At 52.6% G+C, this 15351-nt stretch overlaps 5 protein-coding genes across 5 annotated transcripts; 2 read left to right on the forward strand and 3 right to left on the reverse strand.

Annotated features, from left to right (window-relative positions):
• Positions 1–4532: 4532 nt before the first annotated feature.
• On the forward strand, positions 4533–6197 carry N7482_004907 (aldehyde dehydrogenase family protein; the record flags this gene model as incomplete). The annotated part of the gene is made up of 3 exons (XM_056687032.1): positions 4533–4565; positions 4627–5337; positions 5394–6197. The coding sequence occupies 3 exons, from the start codon at positions 4533–4535 to the stop codon at positions 6195–6197; spliced, it is 1548 nt and encodes a 515-aa protein (XP_056542587.1).
• A 348-nt stretch (positions 6198–6545) lies between these two features.
• N7482_004908 (putative Rab geranylgeranyl transferase escort protein) lies at positions 6546–8471 on the reverse strand (the record flags this gene model as incomplete). Its single annotated transcript, XM_056687033.1, has 4 exons — positions 6546–6883; positions 7075–8154; positions 8216–8334; positions 8389–8471. The coding sequence occupies 4 exons, from the start codon at positions 8469–8471 to the stop codon at positions 6546–6548; spliced, it is 1620 nt and encodes a 539-aa protein (XP_056542588.1).
• Positions 8472–10645: 2174 nt separating this feature from the next.
• On the reverse strand, positions 10646–11244 carry cyp1 (putative peptidyl prolyl cis-trans isomerase (CypC); the record flags this gene model as incomplete). Its single annotated transcript, XM_056687034.1, has 3 exons — positions 10646–11059; positions 11118–11159; positions 11212–11244. The coding sequence occupies 3 exons, from the start codon at positions 11242–11244 to the stop codon at positions 10646–10648; spliced, it is 489 nt and encodes a 162-aa protein (XP_056542589.1).
• Positions 11245–11507: 263 nt separating this feature from the next.
• N7482_004910 (aspartic endopeptidase) lies at positions 11508–13427 on the forward strand (the record flags this gene model as incomplete). The annotated part of the gene is made up of 1 exon (XM_056687035.1): positions 11508–13427. The coding sequence occupies one exon, from the start codon at positions 11508–11510 to the stop codon at positions 13425–13427; it is 1920 nt and encodes a 639-aa protein (XP_056542590.1).
• A 175-nt stretch (positions 13428–13602) lies between these two features.
• Positions 13603–14832, reverse strand: N7482_004911 (3' exoribonuclease family protein; the record flags this gene model as incomplete). The annotated part of the gene is made up of 1 exon (XM_056687036.1): positions 13603–14832. One exon carries the CDS (start codon positions 14830–14832, stop codon positions 13603–13605), a length of 1230 nt encoding a protein of 409 aa, XP_056542591.1.
• Positions 14833–15351: the final 519 nt, after the last annotated feature.

The following is a 15351-nucleotide window of genomic DNA, read 5'->3' on the forward strand; positions in this document are numbered from 1 at the left end:
TCCCCGGGATGGTCGATGCATACAAACGTCTGCTCTTCTTCCCGCACACGGTCTTTTGCTCAATCCGTCTCCCTGCATTCTGATATGCCTCTTCATATCATCTGGCTCTTTCTGTCGAGTCCTGTTGATACAAGAACCGCGATCCCGTCCAGGAATGCCGATGCCGGCCCGCTGGGAGGGATCCCGGGAGGGATCATCCCATCGAGTTCCTGTTCCATGGGATCACGTATCAAAATACTGATGATCGGCGCTCTTTGGGTCTGTCCGGTCATATTGGTCTACATGGCCGCTTCTGCGTACCATATTGGCTTACGGACCATCGCGATTCGGGGGTTGGCGAGAGGTTCTGCTCCGGCGCTCTGCCCTATCAAGTGCGGCGAAAGTGCGATCATCGCTCGCATCCAGCTGATCCGGATCCGGGCAGAGAGGATCTTTGTCCCACCGGAGGTTCGAATTATTCGAACCAGTTATTGAGCCCGTCGGAGCACCGTCCGGTAGGTTCCTATCACAGGACGATCAGGTCCCAGACACGGTGGTGTGAATTCCCCGTTGGTCCTACCCATGATCGGCTGTATACGGCTCTACGAGCCCAGCGATCAGAGTACTGTACTCCGTACCCGCTGCTTACTGAACAGACAGACAGTTGGAAGGTGTCATTGCGACCACATGAGAAACATGCAGTTCAACTTCCGGGACATTCCAAGCAACTTTCTCAGGTGCCTCATCATCATGATGCCGTGGTGTCTAGATTGATCGTGTATAGATCACGTCACCCACACTGACGCGCTTGGACCAGGTGCACAGAAAGTATTGACTGGCAGACCATTGGAGGATGTAGGTGCAATCACGCTTGGCGGTGATAGGGATCAATTTCCTATCCCATATTATGTACTCCGTCCGGGAGATCTAGTATGTACGGTAGGCATCAGTTCTTCCCTAAGAGAATCGGGTAGGAGTATCGGGTAGGAGTATCGCTCTGCATTATGGCGTTGAAATGCCGTGGCACAGTGTAAGTAACGAAAGACCCTTACCCCTATGTACAATTGTATCCATTGTATCATGTACCAATTGCAGAGTAGAAGGAAATGATCAGAACGTCGATCGCCCTGGCGTCAGCCGCCCTGGCCAGTCAGCGTCCAGTGGAGGGGCGAGGGGTGGTCACCTCCCCCCACCGACGCGTGTTCTCCTGCAACCGTTAACCTTCTGCTCCTCGGCTTTCGACCCTGAGGCGAACCCTCTTCCACATTGAGCCTGCTACCAACTCCTACGTCCTGTGATTGCGTGTCGCGATAAATCGGTCTCCCTTCGCGCTCAGCCGACACTGAAAAGCTACTCCATGGTGGCGACCTCCGTCTCAGCTCTCTCAGCTCTCTCAGCCCAGCCCTCTCAGCCCTCTCAGCCGTGGTCCTCACAGGCAAGTGGGCCGGGATCGACAATCCTGAGCCATTCAGACTTCCACCCTGGGACTCAGACCTGAGGTTGCGGGTTTCGCGGTGGCAGATTCTTCAACCAGGTGGCTGCTCATTTTGAATGGAACAGCTTCGTCATGGACGTCGTCCTGCCTGTTCTATATATATTGATCGTAGTAGCGGAGATGAGGCGTTGGTTTCACAATTGCTGGGGCGTGGTGGGGGGCCCTCCTGGGTCCCTGGTACTCTTAATCAGTGGTCATCTAGGTTGATTCCGCAACCAACCTGGCACCAAATCTAAATCGCTACTCCGTAGACATGATAGCGATGGTGTGCGGTACCCAGGGCCATATCCACTCTTCACCCAGCACGCTTTCTGGGCCGGCGAAACCGCCAGCCCAAATGACTTTTAACCTTAACTATACCTCGTACCCCCGCCCTATCTGTAGGTAGGCACCCGTGAAAAAAAATTATAGTACAAAATAACCGACCAGGATAAAGAGGCCAGCGTGTCGAGACTCGGTCTCGACCGCACGATGAATCAGGGTTCCAGCCACTGGAGGGATAACCCCCGAATCAGCATTACGAATCCTCTCCAGCCTCGGAGCCTCGATCGCACACATGTTTTCCGCGCGATTACGATTCTGTCGCAGCCTTCGACCTGAAGGGTCGCCTTGGCAAATGCTGTCATCGGTTTCACCCCTCCGAAAGAAGAGAGCAGAAACCGAAACCCCCAAATTAGGGCCGAAATAGGGGGCGGCACACAGGTGGGCGCGGTAATCTTACGGACCCTGAAAGAGCGTGTCAGATTCATGAAGAGTGGAGCCGGCCCCTGATCGCCAACCCCTGTTGCCCTCGCGCCGGTCAGACGTTGGAGCCTCTGTTCTGTCGAAGTTTCCAGGGCCGTATCTCCAGACGATTAGTTTCCTAGTTGGCCCTAGGTGGGCCAGGCCGGTGAGAGTGGATAAGGTCAGTGGACCTGGGCGCAAAGCTCGGGAAAAAGGGGTTGCTTAACGGCCGGGCAAATGATGCAATCTATCGGCATTCCCAATTCGTATCGCAAAAGGGTCCGGCCCTACTTTGCAGATGGACTCCGGGTTGATACCCACCGCCGTTTGGTTAGTATAATAGTAGGGGGATTTCTCCAATATTATAGGTATATTAGTCTCAAGGCCGTAATCTGTACGGAGTGCCTTGGTTGGAGTAAGTACTTGAACAAGCAATTGCCCGCAGTGAACAAGGCTTCGGCATCGGGGCCCTATCCACCTGTGGTAATTCGGATGCGACTTGATTGCGATATAGGACATTATCTCGTCTTCAGTGGGTTCGTGCGGCTGACGAAGGATTGCATCCAGGCACGCGACGGAGCGGGATGCCCAATTTCCCTCCGCATCCTGTTGGATTCGATTCGCGAGCAAAAATACTATATGGAGTATAGTTAGTCCAGACTACGGATTACTACATAGTATGTACGGAGTATACGAAGATAATGGGGCGATCAGGGGGTGGTGATTCCGTATCATCTCCGCAGGGCCTATCTGTCTGGCACGGAACGAGGGGCTAGATGAGGACGTGCAGACACGAAATAGGCAAGCAGTGACATAGTAAATTGGGAACAACTCCTCCGGACCGGCTCTGGCTGTACGACGGTCAAAGAAGGTTAGGAAAGAAAGGACCCTGCTCGAAAGTATCAGGCGTTGCGAAAGGATCAATGCGTGACAATTTTAATCACTCCGCATCTAGCTCAGGGTATGACACGGTCGACGACGGGGGTCGTCCTTTGATTCCGGGCCGCAGGCGCAGTCACACGGAGATGAAGCTTCGTGGTGTCGCGTCTTGTCGCCTCGTTGCCCTCGGAGAGGTGGAATGATGGGACAGTCTCACGATCTCGGACTTGGTGATGCAGTTGCGTAGGCCATGAGGAGTAACCAAGTAGGAATGGTATTGTTGACGGCATATTATATGTCCTTCCTAGCACTGCTGATATCGAAGGGTATCGTTGTCGGTCTGCGATCGCGTGGTCTCGTCCAGCCCTAGTACCATTTTATAATCTGGGCCATTTATAAATATAAGACGCTTCCTCGGTCCCATTTTTATCCCCAAGCCCTGAGACACTACCACAGTAGTGGCACTAAGGAATGCCATAGGATGCTAATTCTGGGGCGTTTTTTGATATGATTCAGGCCATATTGTCTGAGATAGGGGTTCTTTCCACAAGAAATTGCATTTCTGAGACCGTTCTGTGCAGCAGTATTATCCGGCTATCTCAAAATCCTGCTTCATTTGGTCCTTCTATCTGGAAACTTGGATGTCGCCTAATAGAGGCATCCAAAAAGAAACCTTCCCCGTCTTCCACTTCCAACATCTTGCATACCCCCGGCTAGCCCCCACGATAACATCAAAGTTTGTATCACGCATGGGCAGTCCTTGCCACGGGCGGAAATGACCGCACACGGCAAATCAGCATTGGCAAGAAGCACCCCCGATTCATCGGGAACGGGGCGATTTCGTCCCGGTGACGGACAGCGCCTTAGCGTTGACAAGCGCCCTCGCTATGCTGCAGCTGGAGTCCCATGCCCCACTCCGCTCCCTTTCGGCGCGGACGGCTTCTGGAAGGCCATTAAGTGGGTGAGCGGAAGTAGTCTGAAGTCGTGGAAATTGTGAGGGCTAAAGAACCATCACTTCCCACTGATTTCTCCCGAACCGCCGTTGGTTGGTCCAACTGGCAGTTGGTCGGAAGCAAATCCTGTACTTCATCCCTCTCCCGATGGATTCTCCTCGCTTAATTCCATCCTCCTGCACGATAACCACACTTGAACCAACGTGGTGATGCAGCCGTGCGCTAAAGACGCACGACCTGAAGCTCGGTCCAGCCGGATCGGGCTTGATCGCAGATTACCGAGGCCATTGGATCGAGGCCATTGGATCGAGGCCATTGGATGGTTTCTCCACAGTTGCCCCAGATAGCACAGCTGCACTGAGCAGTTTGCGCGCTCGCCGGGCGGGGCGGCCTACCCATTCTCTAACCAGAGAGGCTATATTATCTGGGATCCCAGGGCCGTCGCACCACCCAGGAGGAATAATAGCCTCTTATTCCTACAGCCCAGCGCACTACCGGTCACCATGGGGTTCAGCACGGAGGCCGAATTTGACCAGGTATGGGGTTGCGTGCACCGACGGACTATACATCGACGAGATATCGCTGACGATCCCGCAGGCCTACAACACAGTGCAAAATACATTCGCGACCGGAGCCACCAAGGACAAAGAATGGCGGCGGCAACAACTCAAGCGCACCTGGTGGATGATCGAAGACAACAAGGATCGCATCTGCGCCGCGCTCTTTACCGATCTCCACCGGCACCGCTACGAAACGGGTCTCTCGGACATTGCGATGTTGCAGAATGACATCCTGCGCACGCTCGAGAAGCTGGACGAGTGGACAAAGGACGAGAAGCCCACTCGCTGGGATATAATAAATTTCATGGGCGGCACCCGAGTGCGGAAAGAGCCCAAGGGCGTGGCGCTCATCATTGGCGCCTGGAATTTCCCATTTCTCCTACTGCTTCAGCCCATGCTCGCCGCTATTGCGGCAGGTTGCGCGATGATTCTGAAGCCATCTGATATGGCACCTGCGGCGCAGGATCTGCTGATGGAGATCCTCCCGCAGTATCTGGATGGAAGTGCTATTCGTTGCATCAGTGCCGGCCCGCAGGAGATGCCGCATATATTGGACCAGCGTTACGACCATATCTTCTACACGGGGTCGGGCAATATTGGCAAAATCGTGCATGAGGCAGCTGCGAAACACCTCACTACCGTTACGCTCGAACTGGGAGGTCAAGCCCCAGCGATTGTTACGGCCAACGCCAACGTTGATCTCTCGGCCAAGCACATCGCTGCCACCAAGTTTACCAACGCGGGCCAGGTATGCCTTCCGCTGATATGTACAATGCATCGACAACCACTAATAGGCACATATAGATCTGCCTCAACGTCAACCATGTCCTTGTGGACCCAACCGTTCGTGAAGCGTTCGTGAACAGCATGATCCAGCACTTTGACATCTTCATGGGAGGGAGAGACACCAAGCCCGAGTACTACACGCACATCATCAACGACCGCAACTTCGACCGCCTGGACCGACTCCTCACCTCAACATCAGGCAAGATCGTCTACGGCGGCCGACGCGATCGCTCAACCCGATTTTTCGCGCCCACCATCGTCACCGGCGTGAAACCCGGCGACTCGCTCCTCTCCGAAGAGCTCTTCGGCCCGATCCTGCCCGTCATGGACGCAGACCTCGACAGTGCACTCACGTACACCCGCTCCGGCGACCGACCCCTCGGCATCTACGCTTTCACCGAGAAGCAAGCTGAGAAGACCCGGGTCCTGGACGAGACCCAGTCCGGCGGCGTGACCTTCAACGACTGCACGCTGCACGTCGTGGCGTGCGACGCACCCTTCGGCGGCACAGGTCCCTCCGGCCAGGGCTACTACCACGGCCCGCACGGCGTGCGCGAGTTCTCACATCTGCGCACATACGTGGATGCCCTGCCGGCGTGGATGGAGTGGCTCATGGACGCACGGTACCCGCCATACTCGGTCGAGAAGCTGAATAAGCTTGCGCCGGCTGTGAAGCCGTCGTTTGATCGGGAGGGCAATGATACCTCGCGCGCGTTGACGAAGTGGGTTGTTGGCCTTGGGGCGCTGGTGTTCTCAGTGGCTGTTGTGGTGCCGCGCCAGCAGGTTCAGACGCTATTTGCTCGGCTGGTGAATCGCAATTGACGGGTGAGAGGTTGAATATGTGGTTGTATTCGATTTTTTATGAATGTGAATGATCTTGAATAAATGGATGGATGGATAGGGTTACGGACATAAAGGCGAACATTGTATATACTTTTTGGGGCGATTGTTCCTTGCAACGCTCTGATGTTTTCTAGGGTTGAATAGATTGTATGAATTGACTCTTTGATATTGACGTTTGTTCTGCGTAAAGGGTTCTTACAATCCCTACATGTGAAGTGAGATATACCAAATAAGCCGTAAGTTCATCAGAATTTGTATCAATATTATGTTCAAATGCTTTCTCGACTGTACGACTAGCGGGTGTATAAATTGCGGAGCTATGCTACATCAATCATCAGAGGCGCCTTCGCGATCCTCAAAGTTCATGAACTCGTCATGGTCCACCTCATCTCCTACAATCTTCATCCAAGCCTGCTTGATTACATCAACAGTTTCATCCTCAAACGCCAGATCAAGGCTGGCCGGCGGGAAGCTGAAGACATGAGGCGAATAAGTTTGGATAGAAGGCGGTGTCCCATCATTACTGAGACGGCCTAGCTGGTTGTACCGCATGGACCATAGAGCAATGGCCTGGGGACCTTCTGCTCGAAGGAGTCGGTCGACGGCACACTCGAGGAGAGTGTGGCCCTCTGGACCGGAGAGAGCGATGCTGCCATATATGATACCTGTGATGACGCGCATTAGCACATGAACTCAGATAATGCATATGAAATCACAACGGAGGATTGATGCTCGTGATCAGGTATGGATAGAAATGGTTTCATCAATGCAATTACAGGCAATGTAGATAAGTTTCAAAATCATCATACGAGCAGGAAGATGGGAATTGGAATGGAAAGGGGTCGGAGGAACTTACTCTGCTGTCGTGGGCAGTCGCCGGTATCACTCGAGTGGACCTGGAGGTAAACCGGCGGAGATTGAGGGCTGCTCAATGTATCGCCGGGGAACATAAGGACGGCACTGGCAGGCACTGGACCTCCTTCTGCTGTAACAGGGAGAAGGGAGGTGAAATCTGAAGAGGCTATTGTGATCGACCTTGCAACTTTTGCACAAGAGGGCTGTTTCTGGCTGGGAAGGTCCCAGGCAGAGCCGATCACGAACTTGGTTCGAACAGTCTCCCCATTGGATAGTTGCACTTCAACAGGGTGTTCTGACTCTGCCGAGGCTTCGGCATCTGTGATAGATTGGATGCCTGTATCCAGTGCATACACACCTCCGCCAACAGCAGAAGCTCTGCATCCAACCTGAAGGATCTCCGAGCCTCCACCATACTTGGACACAATACTTCCAAAGCCAGGTCCCAAGGCACCAATGGAAGCTAGATGCCTCTTGATGCGAGGAACTGCATAGCTGGCGGTAGTGTCCTGCTGGGGCAACTGTGACAAAGAGAGCGAGAGCAAGGGATTATGGAGGTCCTGAGGAACACTAAATTTGGAAGACAGGTAGTCCCCAAACGGCATCGACAGGTCCTCGTTTGTCTCCATCTCACTCGCCTCCTCATCCTGAGCCTTGTTGAGATGCCGCAGAAACCGCATCAGCGTCCTCTTAGATTTCATACTGATATGAGTATCAGCAAAGACATCTTCTCGGTTACCAGGCACGCGATGAAAGAGTCGCGCAGCACCAGTATCATTGCTCTCAGCATTGGGATGTTCCGGAAAGTGGAGCCACCAACTGCCCACAGCCATGAACTCTAGCTGGCGGTAGACCTTTGAAGAGATGAGGATAGAGATTAGTTCTGAGCGGGTGTAGAGGAAGTATGGGGACAGAGAGAGTGTGTAGGCGCGACTAGAAGCCAGCTTCGGACGAAGGTCTGGTGTGCTTTGTGGACGCTCGCTTGACTCAGAGCCAGTCTGGGAAGGAGAAGACCGTGGGGAATCTTGTGGGTGCTGGTATGTGAAAATCTTGGCTTCATCAAATGGAGTCCGGGATGGATCTACCAGTCGAGAGACATCAGCGACAGGGCGGGATGTAGGACACTCGCAGCGGCGACCCACGATGATTGACGCTATTCACCCACTCCGAAGCCTCTTCCAGACTGAAGGCAGCCTCGGAACCTCCATAGTATGAGTTTTGGTCCAAGTGGAGCACTCTTTTTCCCGACCGCGAGAGGGCGCTGGGGACGAGGTTAGAGGGTGAGGAAGATGCACATTTCACAGTATACACTCACAACGCCAGGAGAGATTGAGCCAGCCCAGTTCCTGCAATGATTATATCCCACGAGTTCTCGGATAGTGACTCCATATCGTTCATGACCAGGCCTGAGGTCTGAGCTATAGCAAGTAAGTGGACGAGTTGTACTGCAGTAAGAAGCAGGCCCAACTCTCATCACATTGGGCGGTGGCTCTTCAAACTCCTTGTGAGCATTTCTGGAATACCATGGGCTAGAACAGGAGTATTCAGCCCATGGAGTTGAGAATCCAGTAGAGAGAGAAGGGAAGAAAAGAAAAAAACTTGGCCCGCGGAGCTTTTGTGCGGGAAGGCGGTCAGAGCTAAACTGCCGGCTATACCGCGTTGGCCTTAGTGGACCCCCACTATAAACGGTGATGGACCATTTCGAAATGATTTTCTTGCCAAGAAGGTTTCCAGATATTGGGATGGAGAGAGCCTGTGAATGAGCCTGTATGATGGCCTATTTATCTAGTTCTTCTCAGCTGGGTCATTCGGACGTTATAGCCGAGGAGCAACATTTGCTTCCTCAGTCGGGGAATCAGGCTGGCCGTATTCCGAAAATTAATCTTATACCTCAATTGTTCACTCATCTCATATCCGTCCAGGTCCTTCGAAAAGGCTGGATATGATGTGATCGGGGCATACGGGAAATCACGCTATATTCATTGTCAGACGTGTCCATCACCACGAAGATAAGACAGGTTAACCTACTCCAAGAGAATATGGTCATGAGGGATGACTTTCAACGCCAGATCGAGCACATGAGGCGCGACTAGATAGTGCCAGGTCAAAGTAGAAGCTCCAAACTCATTCGCTATCTTCTAATAGGTAGTTCTTATGCGATACTCTGTTGCAAAGTCTGGGACCTTCCGCATTGGGGTTGCCACTCGGCTCACTAAATATGGCAGTGTACCACCTACATGGGATAAAGGGACCTTGCAGTCTATATATCTTGACCTTGTGCCGAATAGAATCATATCCATTGCAGTGCGAGTGGTCTCGCGGGGATAACCCAAAGCAGGTTGTGGCAGCTGAGGGCTTACCGTGGTTGTTTCCACTAGATGGGTAGGATGAACAAAGACAACGCTTTTGCGACTATTTAGCTCAGCCTAAATGGGCTCAACCGATTAACTGAGGAACGGCCTAGGTAAGTATCATACTATTATCACGTAGCGTGTGAAGAGGGTGATGCCATCGGCTTTCAGAACGTCAAGACTGTATGCAATTTCGACTAATGCGGCGGTAGTATTGAGTATATCAGGTAAAGATGCGAAAAAGCCAAAAAGCCCAGGACTTTTGTCTCGTAGGTCCGCGGTATACTCACTGAGTTTGCGCGCAAGCTCGAATGACCCCAGGCCCCTTTTGAATACAGGCGCCGGGTGCTGCGACGGACAGAACTGTAGTTTGCACACCGAGGTATTTCATACAAAGCTTGCTTCTCGTCGGTGTCCATGATGGAGTGGGTCAGCCGCTTGGGTCTCCTGGCATATTATTTTAAAATGTGTTTTTGGTGAAGCAGCGTATAGCTTACCCCTGCTTTCTCAACGGCTGTACACAGCTGGTTTAAATCAATCCACAGAATCCATGATGTATATAGCCCCATACCTTCAGCATAGAATGAAGGCACAAATAGTGGTGCGTATCGATCTTGTTGACTATATAGTGATCATGAATGTCCTTGAAAGCGTTTCGATCTATAGAAATGACACGTGACAACCGCTTACTCAGCATGTTGGTGAGTGCCCACTTAAAAAGAAAAACCCGTCGGACGAAGCCTTCTTCTCCCATGCCACTCCCAGTGCTCTGCACAGCCCGGCTGCCATGACATGACAATCCCGGGTTTCAATGACGAAAACCTTCACTGGTCCTCGTTCCGGGAGTGGTAGAGAGAATTCACTCTGTATCTGCTGCTCTGGATGGAGACATCTGACAGAAGCGGTTCGTTTTGTAGTGATACATTCCATTCCTCGTCTACTTTATTGGTTTGATGGGTTATGTAGCTCCCAAGCCGATAGATCTCGTAACTTCGTAGGACGGGCGCAAGGACCGAAGTCATACCCAACGGGTGCGAGTCAGGGTCACTACAGGCTTGACGCGCCTGTCGTGTCCGGTGCCATGTATCTTGGACCCTGCCGACGAGGGCAGCTGTCTGGATCTTCGATGCAGCGGACAGTCGTTGATGGGCGACAGGGAGGTTGCTGCATAGCAGTCGTTCCTGATCGCAACACAATTGAGTTGCGCGGACTTTTTTCCCTTCACTCCTCGGCTCCCTCTTCCACCACCCGAGCCCGAATGATCTTGACTTCGTCCATGGGCCGATCCTCGCCATTTGTCTTAACCAGGCCCATACGTTGGATGACTCGCATACCGCTCTTCACTCGTCCAAATATGGTGTGCTTTCCATCCAACCACGGCGTCGGCGCAAGAGTGACGAAGAACTGACTACCGTTTGTGTTCGGTCCACTGTTCGCCATGCTCAAGATTCCTGCGCCAGTATGCTTCAAGTCCTCGCGAATCTCGTCCTCGAATTTCTCGCCGTAGATGGAACTGCCTCCTCGACCGGTGCCGGTGGGATCGCCGGTCTGAACCATGAAGTTGGGGATGATGCGGTGAAAGATGACATTGTTGTAGTAGCCTCTTTGCGCGAGGGTTACGAAGTTCTTGCAGGTCTAGAGAGTTAACCGTCATTAGAGATGGCCTTGCTTTCGAGGTTGTGGGGATACGGACCTTGGGTGCATGGGTGTTATAGAGCTCAACAGTGAACGAGCCCTGCCGGGGGGTTAGTGGCAGGCTGTAAATGAGAAGGACATATAAAATTTACCATTGAGGTGTCAAATGCCACGTTTGTCGCCATGATGGATCTTGGGAGAGCAGTTTTGGGGGAATGCGATCCGTAGCAAGCAATGGAGAGAGAAAGAGTGTGCTGCGGGACCGAGAGGTAGAGCTTGGCGCGGCGGCTTAGAACCTCCGATCCAACAACCTGCCAACAATCCCAGCGGTTTGCACCTGGTGGCCACCATGGACTAAGTCGCTCTTTTTCGCTTCCATATTTTCGAAACTGGCTTTGCAGAAGCCGTTAGTCTGCTCCTCTCGCTCTCTCTGATTTAGCCAAGAACCATGTCCGAGCAGATCAGCCCCGTCGCGGAGCTGCTTGGGCTCGCAATCTACCACTTCGAGCGCCTCAAACCCCTTCTACCAACCTACGGACACCTGCTTGCTTCAGCGCTCTTTCCTATTTGGATCGGTGCGCATGCCTCTCTTTCGCGACCCTCCTCCGCCGCCAAACCTCCCAAGAAAGACACCGAGAAGGATGGAAATGACATCGACGATGACGAGTCAGACGAGGAATCAGGACCAGTTCAGAAGATGGAGGGGCTTGAGCCATCTGACGCTCTGATGTTTCCGTTGACTGCGGGTCTCACACTGGGTGGCCTGTACCTGGTAATTAAATGGCTGGAAGACCCGGCGATTCTCAACAAGATCCTCAGTTTCTACTTCTCCCAGATGGGCGTGTTCTTCGCCATCGCGTTCCTCAAAGACGCCTTGTTGATCCTGCGATCACTTATCTTCCCGCGATATTACCGCTCAGGCGGAAAAGTCTGGCATGCGAAGCAGTCAGAGCGTATATTTGTCGCTCAATCGGTGGATAACTCAAATGATCCACAACATGCCCGACACTCCCCTCTCCCGGGAATACTTGGCACAATTCCGTTACCAAAATCAGTGCTAGCATTGCTGTGGACCTGTCGCAATGTGTTATATCGAAGACTCCGGTTGCAGGCGCGCATTCGTGGTCTCTTTGATGCCAAAACTCTCGTGGGCCTCCTCGACCTTATCAGCGGGATCTTCGCTCTTATTGCTGTTGGGTACTTTGCCTTTGTGACAAAGCCTTGGTGGCTCACCAACTTCCTGGGCTTCAGCTTCAGCTACGGGGCGCTGCAGTTCATGTCTCCGTCTACCTTTTGGACGGGTTCGTTGATCTTGGGCTCTCTGTTTTTTTATGACATCTATTTTGTCTTTTTCACTCCGTTGATGGTCACTGTCGCCACGAAATTGGATGTACCGATCAAACTTTTATTCCCTCGACCACCGAGTCCTGGTCAGGAACCTGACGTTCAGTCGTTGGCTATGCTGGGCTTGGGAGATATTGTCATTCCTGGCATGATGGTTGGATTGGCCCTGCGTTTCGATCTGTTCCTTTACTATAGCCGGAAAGGTGCCCAACAGGCCCGGATGGAAGGCTCCAGCGAACAGACTGTCAAGCCCCAGTACCAACGAGCGACCGGATCATGGGGAGAACGATTTTGGGCGCCAGCGGTAAAGCCGCTGGAACCGGAGGTCAATCCTCCCTATCACGATGCTCGATCTTTCCCCAAAGTGTACTTCAATGCCAGCATTGTTGGGTATGTTGTTGGAATGATTACTACTCTACTCGCCATGCAATATTCCAACCATGCCCAGCCCGCACTTCTTTACCTCGTCCCAGGCGTCCTGATCTCATTATGGGGTACTGCATTCGTCCGCGGTGAGACGGCCATAATGTGGGACTTCTCCGATGCCGAGGAAGAGGATGAAGAGAATGAAGAGGGTGAGGACAAGAAGACAAGCTCTGAAACGGCGAAGGGTGACAATCCTGTCCCCCAGGAGCAGAAGAGCCTTTTCGCTCGTATCTTTTCTTGTGACTGGAAGTCATGCACGTCGAGCTCAAATGAGCTTGTGCAGAAGAAGGCCCAGGTTGAAGAGGACAAGAATTCGGAGAATAAAGACGAAAAGCATCATGCGGCTGCTGAGGGCAAGAAGTCTGAGGAATCTGATTCTGAAAAGCAGCAGGACAAGCACCCTAAACAGGACCTGGAACTAGTCTCGTTTTCGATATCGTTCGTGCAGAAGTCTCACAACAAAGCCAATTCTGATTTTGCAGGACGCTCTGCCGCAGAAGGAGATGGGATGGTGACTATCCCCGAGACTGGCGAAGGCGATGAAGAGCCCCCACTGAAGAAAAGGCGCGGGACACCCAGAAAGCCCGGGATGCATTGATCACTGTCAATGGAAGGCAGTTGAAGGCGAGAAAGATGGCGAGAATAGAGCCTTGCGTGGAGGTAAATGCGCGCATGTGTTACGATACAGTTTATGACATCCTTTGCTCTAAATCTAGACCCTATTTCGATTGATCTTCATAGTGGTATCATATCATTCTCTCGTCCTCTACTCATTAGCATTGGTCTAACATGCGTTTCATCTCATCCCATCTCCGAGCTGAGATATCCACTAGTTGTCGAAGCTCTTCGGTATCGACAGTCCAGCCTCCGTGCTTCTCCATCTTCATGATGACCGTCTTCCCCTTTCCACCTTGCTCCTTATCAACAACAATGCAAGCTCGTTCCTGGCTCAGCCCCTCTTCGTAGCCATCCGGGTCCGCGAGAATCCAGCTTTGTTGGGAGCCCTTCTTGCGCTTCTGATCTTGCGCCTTTTGCTCCTCGGCATCAGGAATGACATTGGGACGCCATCCCGCCGCAGCGTCCGCCTCAAAGACACCGAACGAGCTTGCCACGGGCAAACCGCGCAGACATAGCTTACGGGCATCTGAGATATTGTCTGAGCAAAGAATGGTCTCATTGTCAACATCCCACCAAGCTTTGGGAAGCTTTGTATCACGGAGAGCGGCCAAAACCGCAGCCCAGGCGGCGTCAAAGGGATTTCCCGCGAGGGAGATGATCATGACATCAATGTAGAGGACCCAGAAAGCCTTGATTTCCCGGGGCTTGCTTTCGCTAGTCGGGCTGTGCTCGGCATCCATGTCCATCTGTTCATCCTCGTTGTGCCGCTCTGGTTCCTCTGGACCAAGATTTGGCGGTTGGTACCAGATGCGGAGGTCATCTGCCCGAACGAGGCGTGTGCTGTGTAGAAGGGAGAGGATTTGGTGGGAAAGTGACTGGGCGAGCGCAGACGGTGGCGCACCCGGAATGAAGCCCGGGGCACAACCAGTGCTCAAAGAGAGATTTGGGACGAGCAGATTGAGGTCTTCGATGTGGGCGCGGTCCTCTTCATCATCCTCTTCATCCTCTTCATCTTCCTCAGCTGACTTCTTGCCTAAGTCTGCTAGACGCCGGCGCTTATGAGAACCTGAAGCCTGTGATACGCTCCATGAGGCGATATCTTCAGTGTGTAAGAGCTCAGCACGAACGCCACATACAGCAGCCGTGTCGCCGATGCGCACCACAGCACTGCCATTAGTATGGGTTAGAGAGCCCGCATTGGCGGAAGTGACTCGAAATTGTGATGGAGCGCGGCCATTGGCGCGAATGGAGGGCTGGTTGCTCGCCGGCGGAGGAGAGAGGTGGGCAAGGAGGTAGGCGTGCGGTTGCAGGCGGGCAAATTGCGATGGCGGGAGAGAGAGAGATGGCGGAATTGAAGGAGCAACTTTTGCTTCTGGAGCAGCCATGATTAAGGGGCTTTGATGGCACTTAACGGCTTTTGGACTCTGAATCGGTCGACTTGGAAAAAGCGAGCCCTGGGCGGCAGAATAATTTCCTATCAAAGGCGGCATCAAGTTACCGCCTGAGGCATCACTGGAGCTAACGCGGTGCCCTGAACACCACCGAGTTCTCGTTTTACAACTAGATTTTTTCCACTGGAAACACCATTATATCTCAAACATTATCTACTAGGACACTGGCTTATTGAATGGTCTAATTCGAGGCAGCTGCTCCATCTTGACTGCACCCATTTGACCGGTGGAGGTGGTAAGACAGGCGGATTAATAGGACCCAGCGATGGTGATTGAAAGCATTTAATCCGCTAAAAAGACAGCTAAGTAAGCTATGAGGTCTTACGAACGGCTGAACAGCCTTCACATGGTACCTAGCGGGTTGATCGTATACGTTTCTGGCATTTCTTGAGGTGGATGCAGCCTTTGCAATGCAAGAGTCTCTTCATGAACGGTCCATAGTACTTTCCCCCC

This window comes from Penicillium canariense, assembly GCF_028826845.1.
Source record: "Penicillium canariense strain IBT 26290 chromosome Unknown utg000003l_segment0_segment0, whole genome shotgun sequence".
NCBI lineage: Eukaryota > Fungi > Ascomycota > Eurotiomycetes > Eurotiales > Aspergillaceae > Penicillium > Penicillium canariense.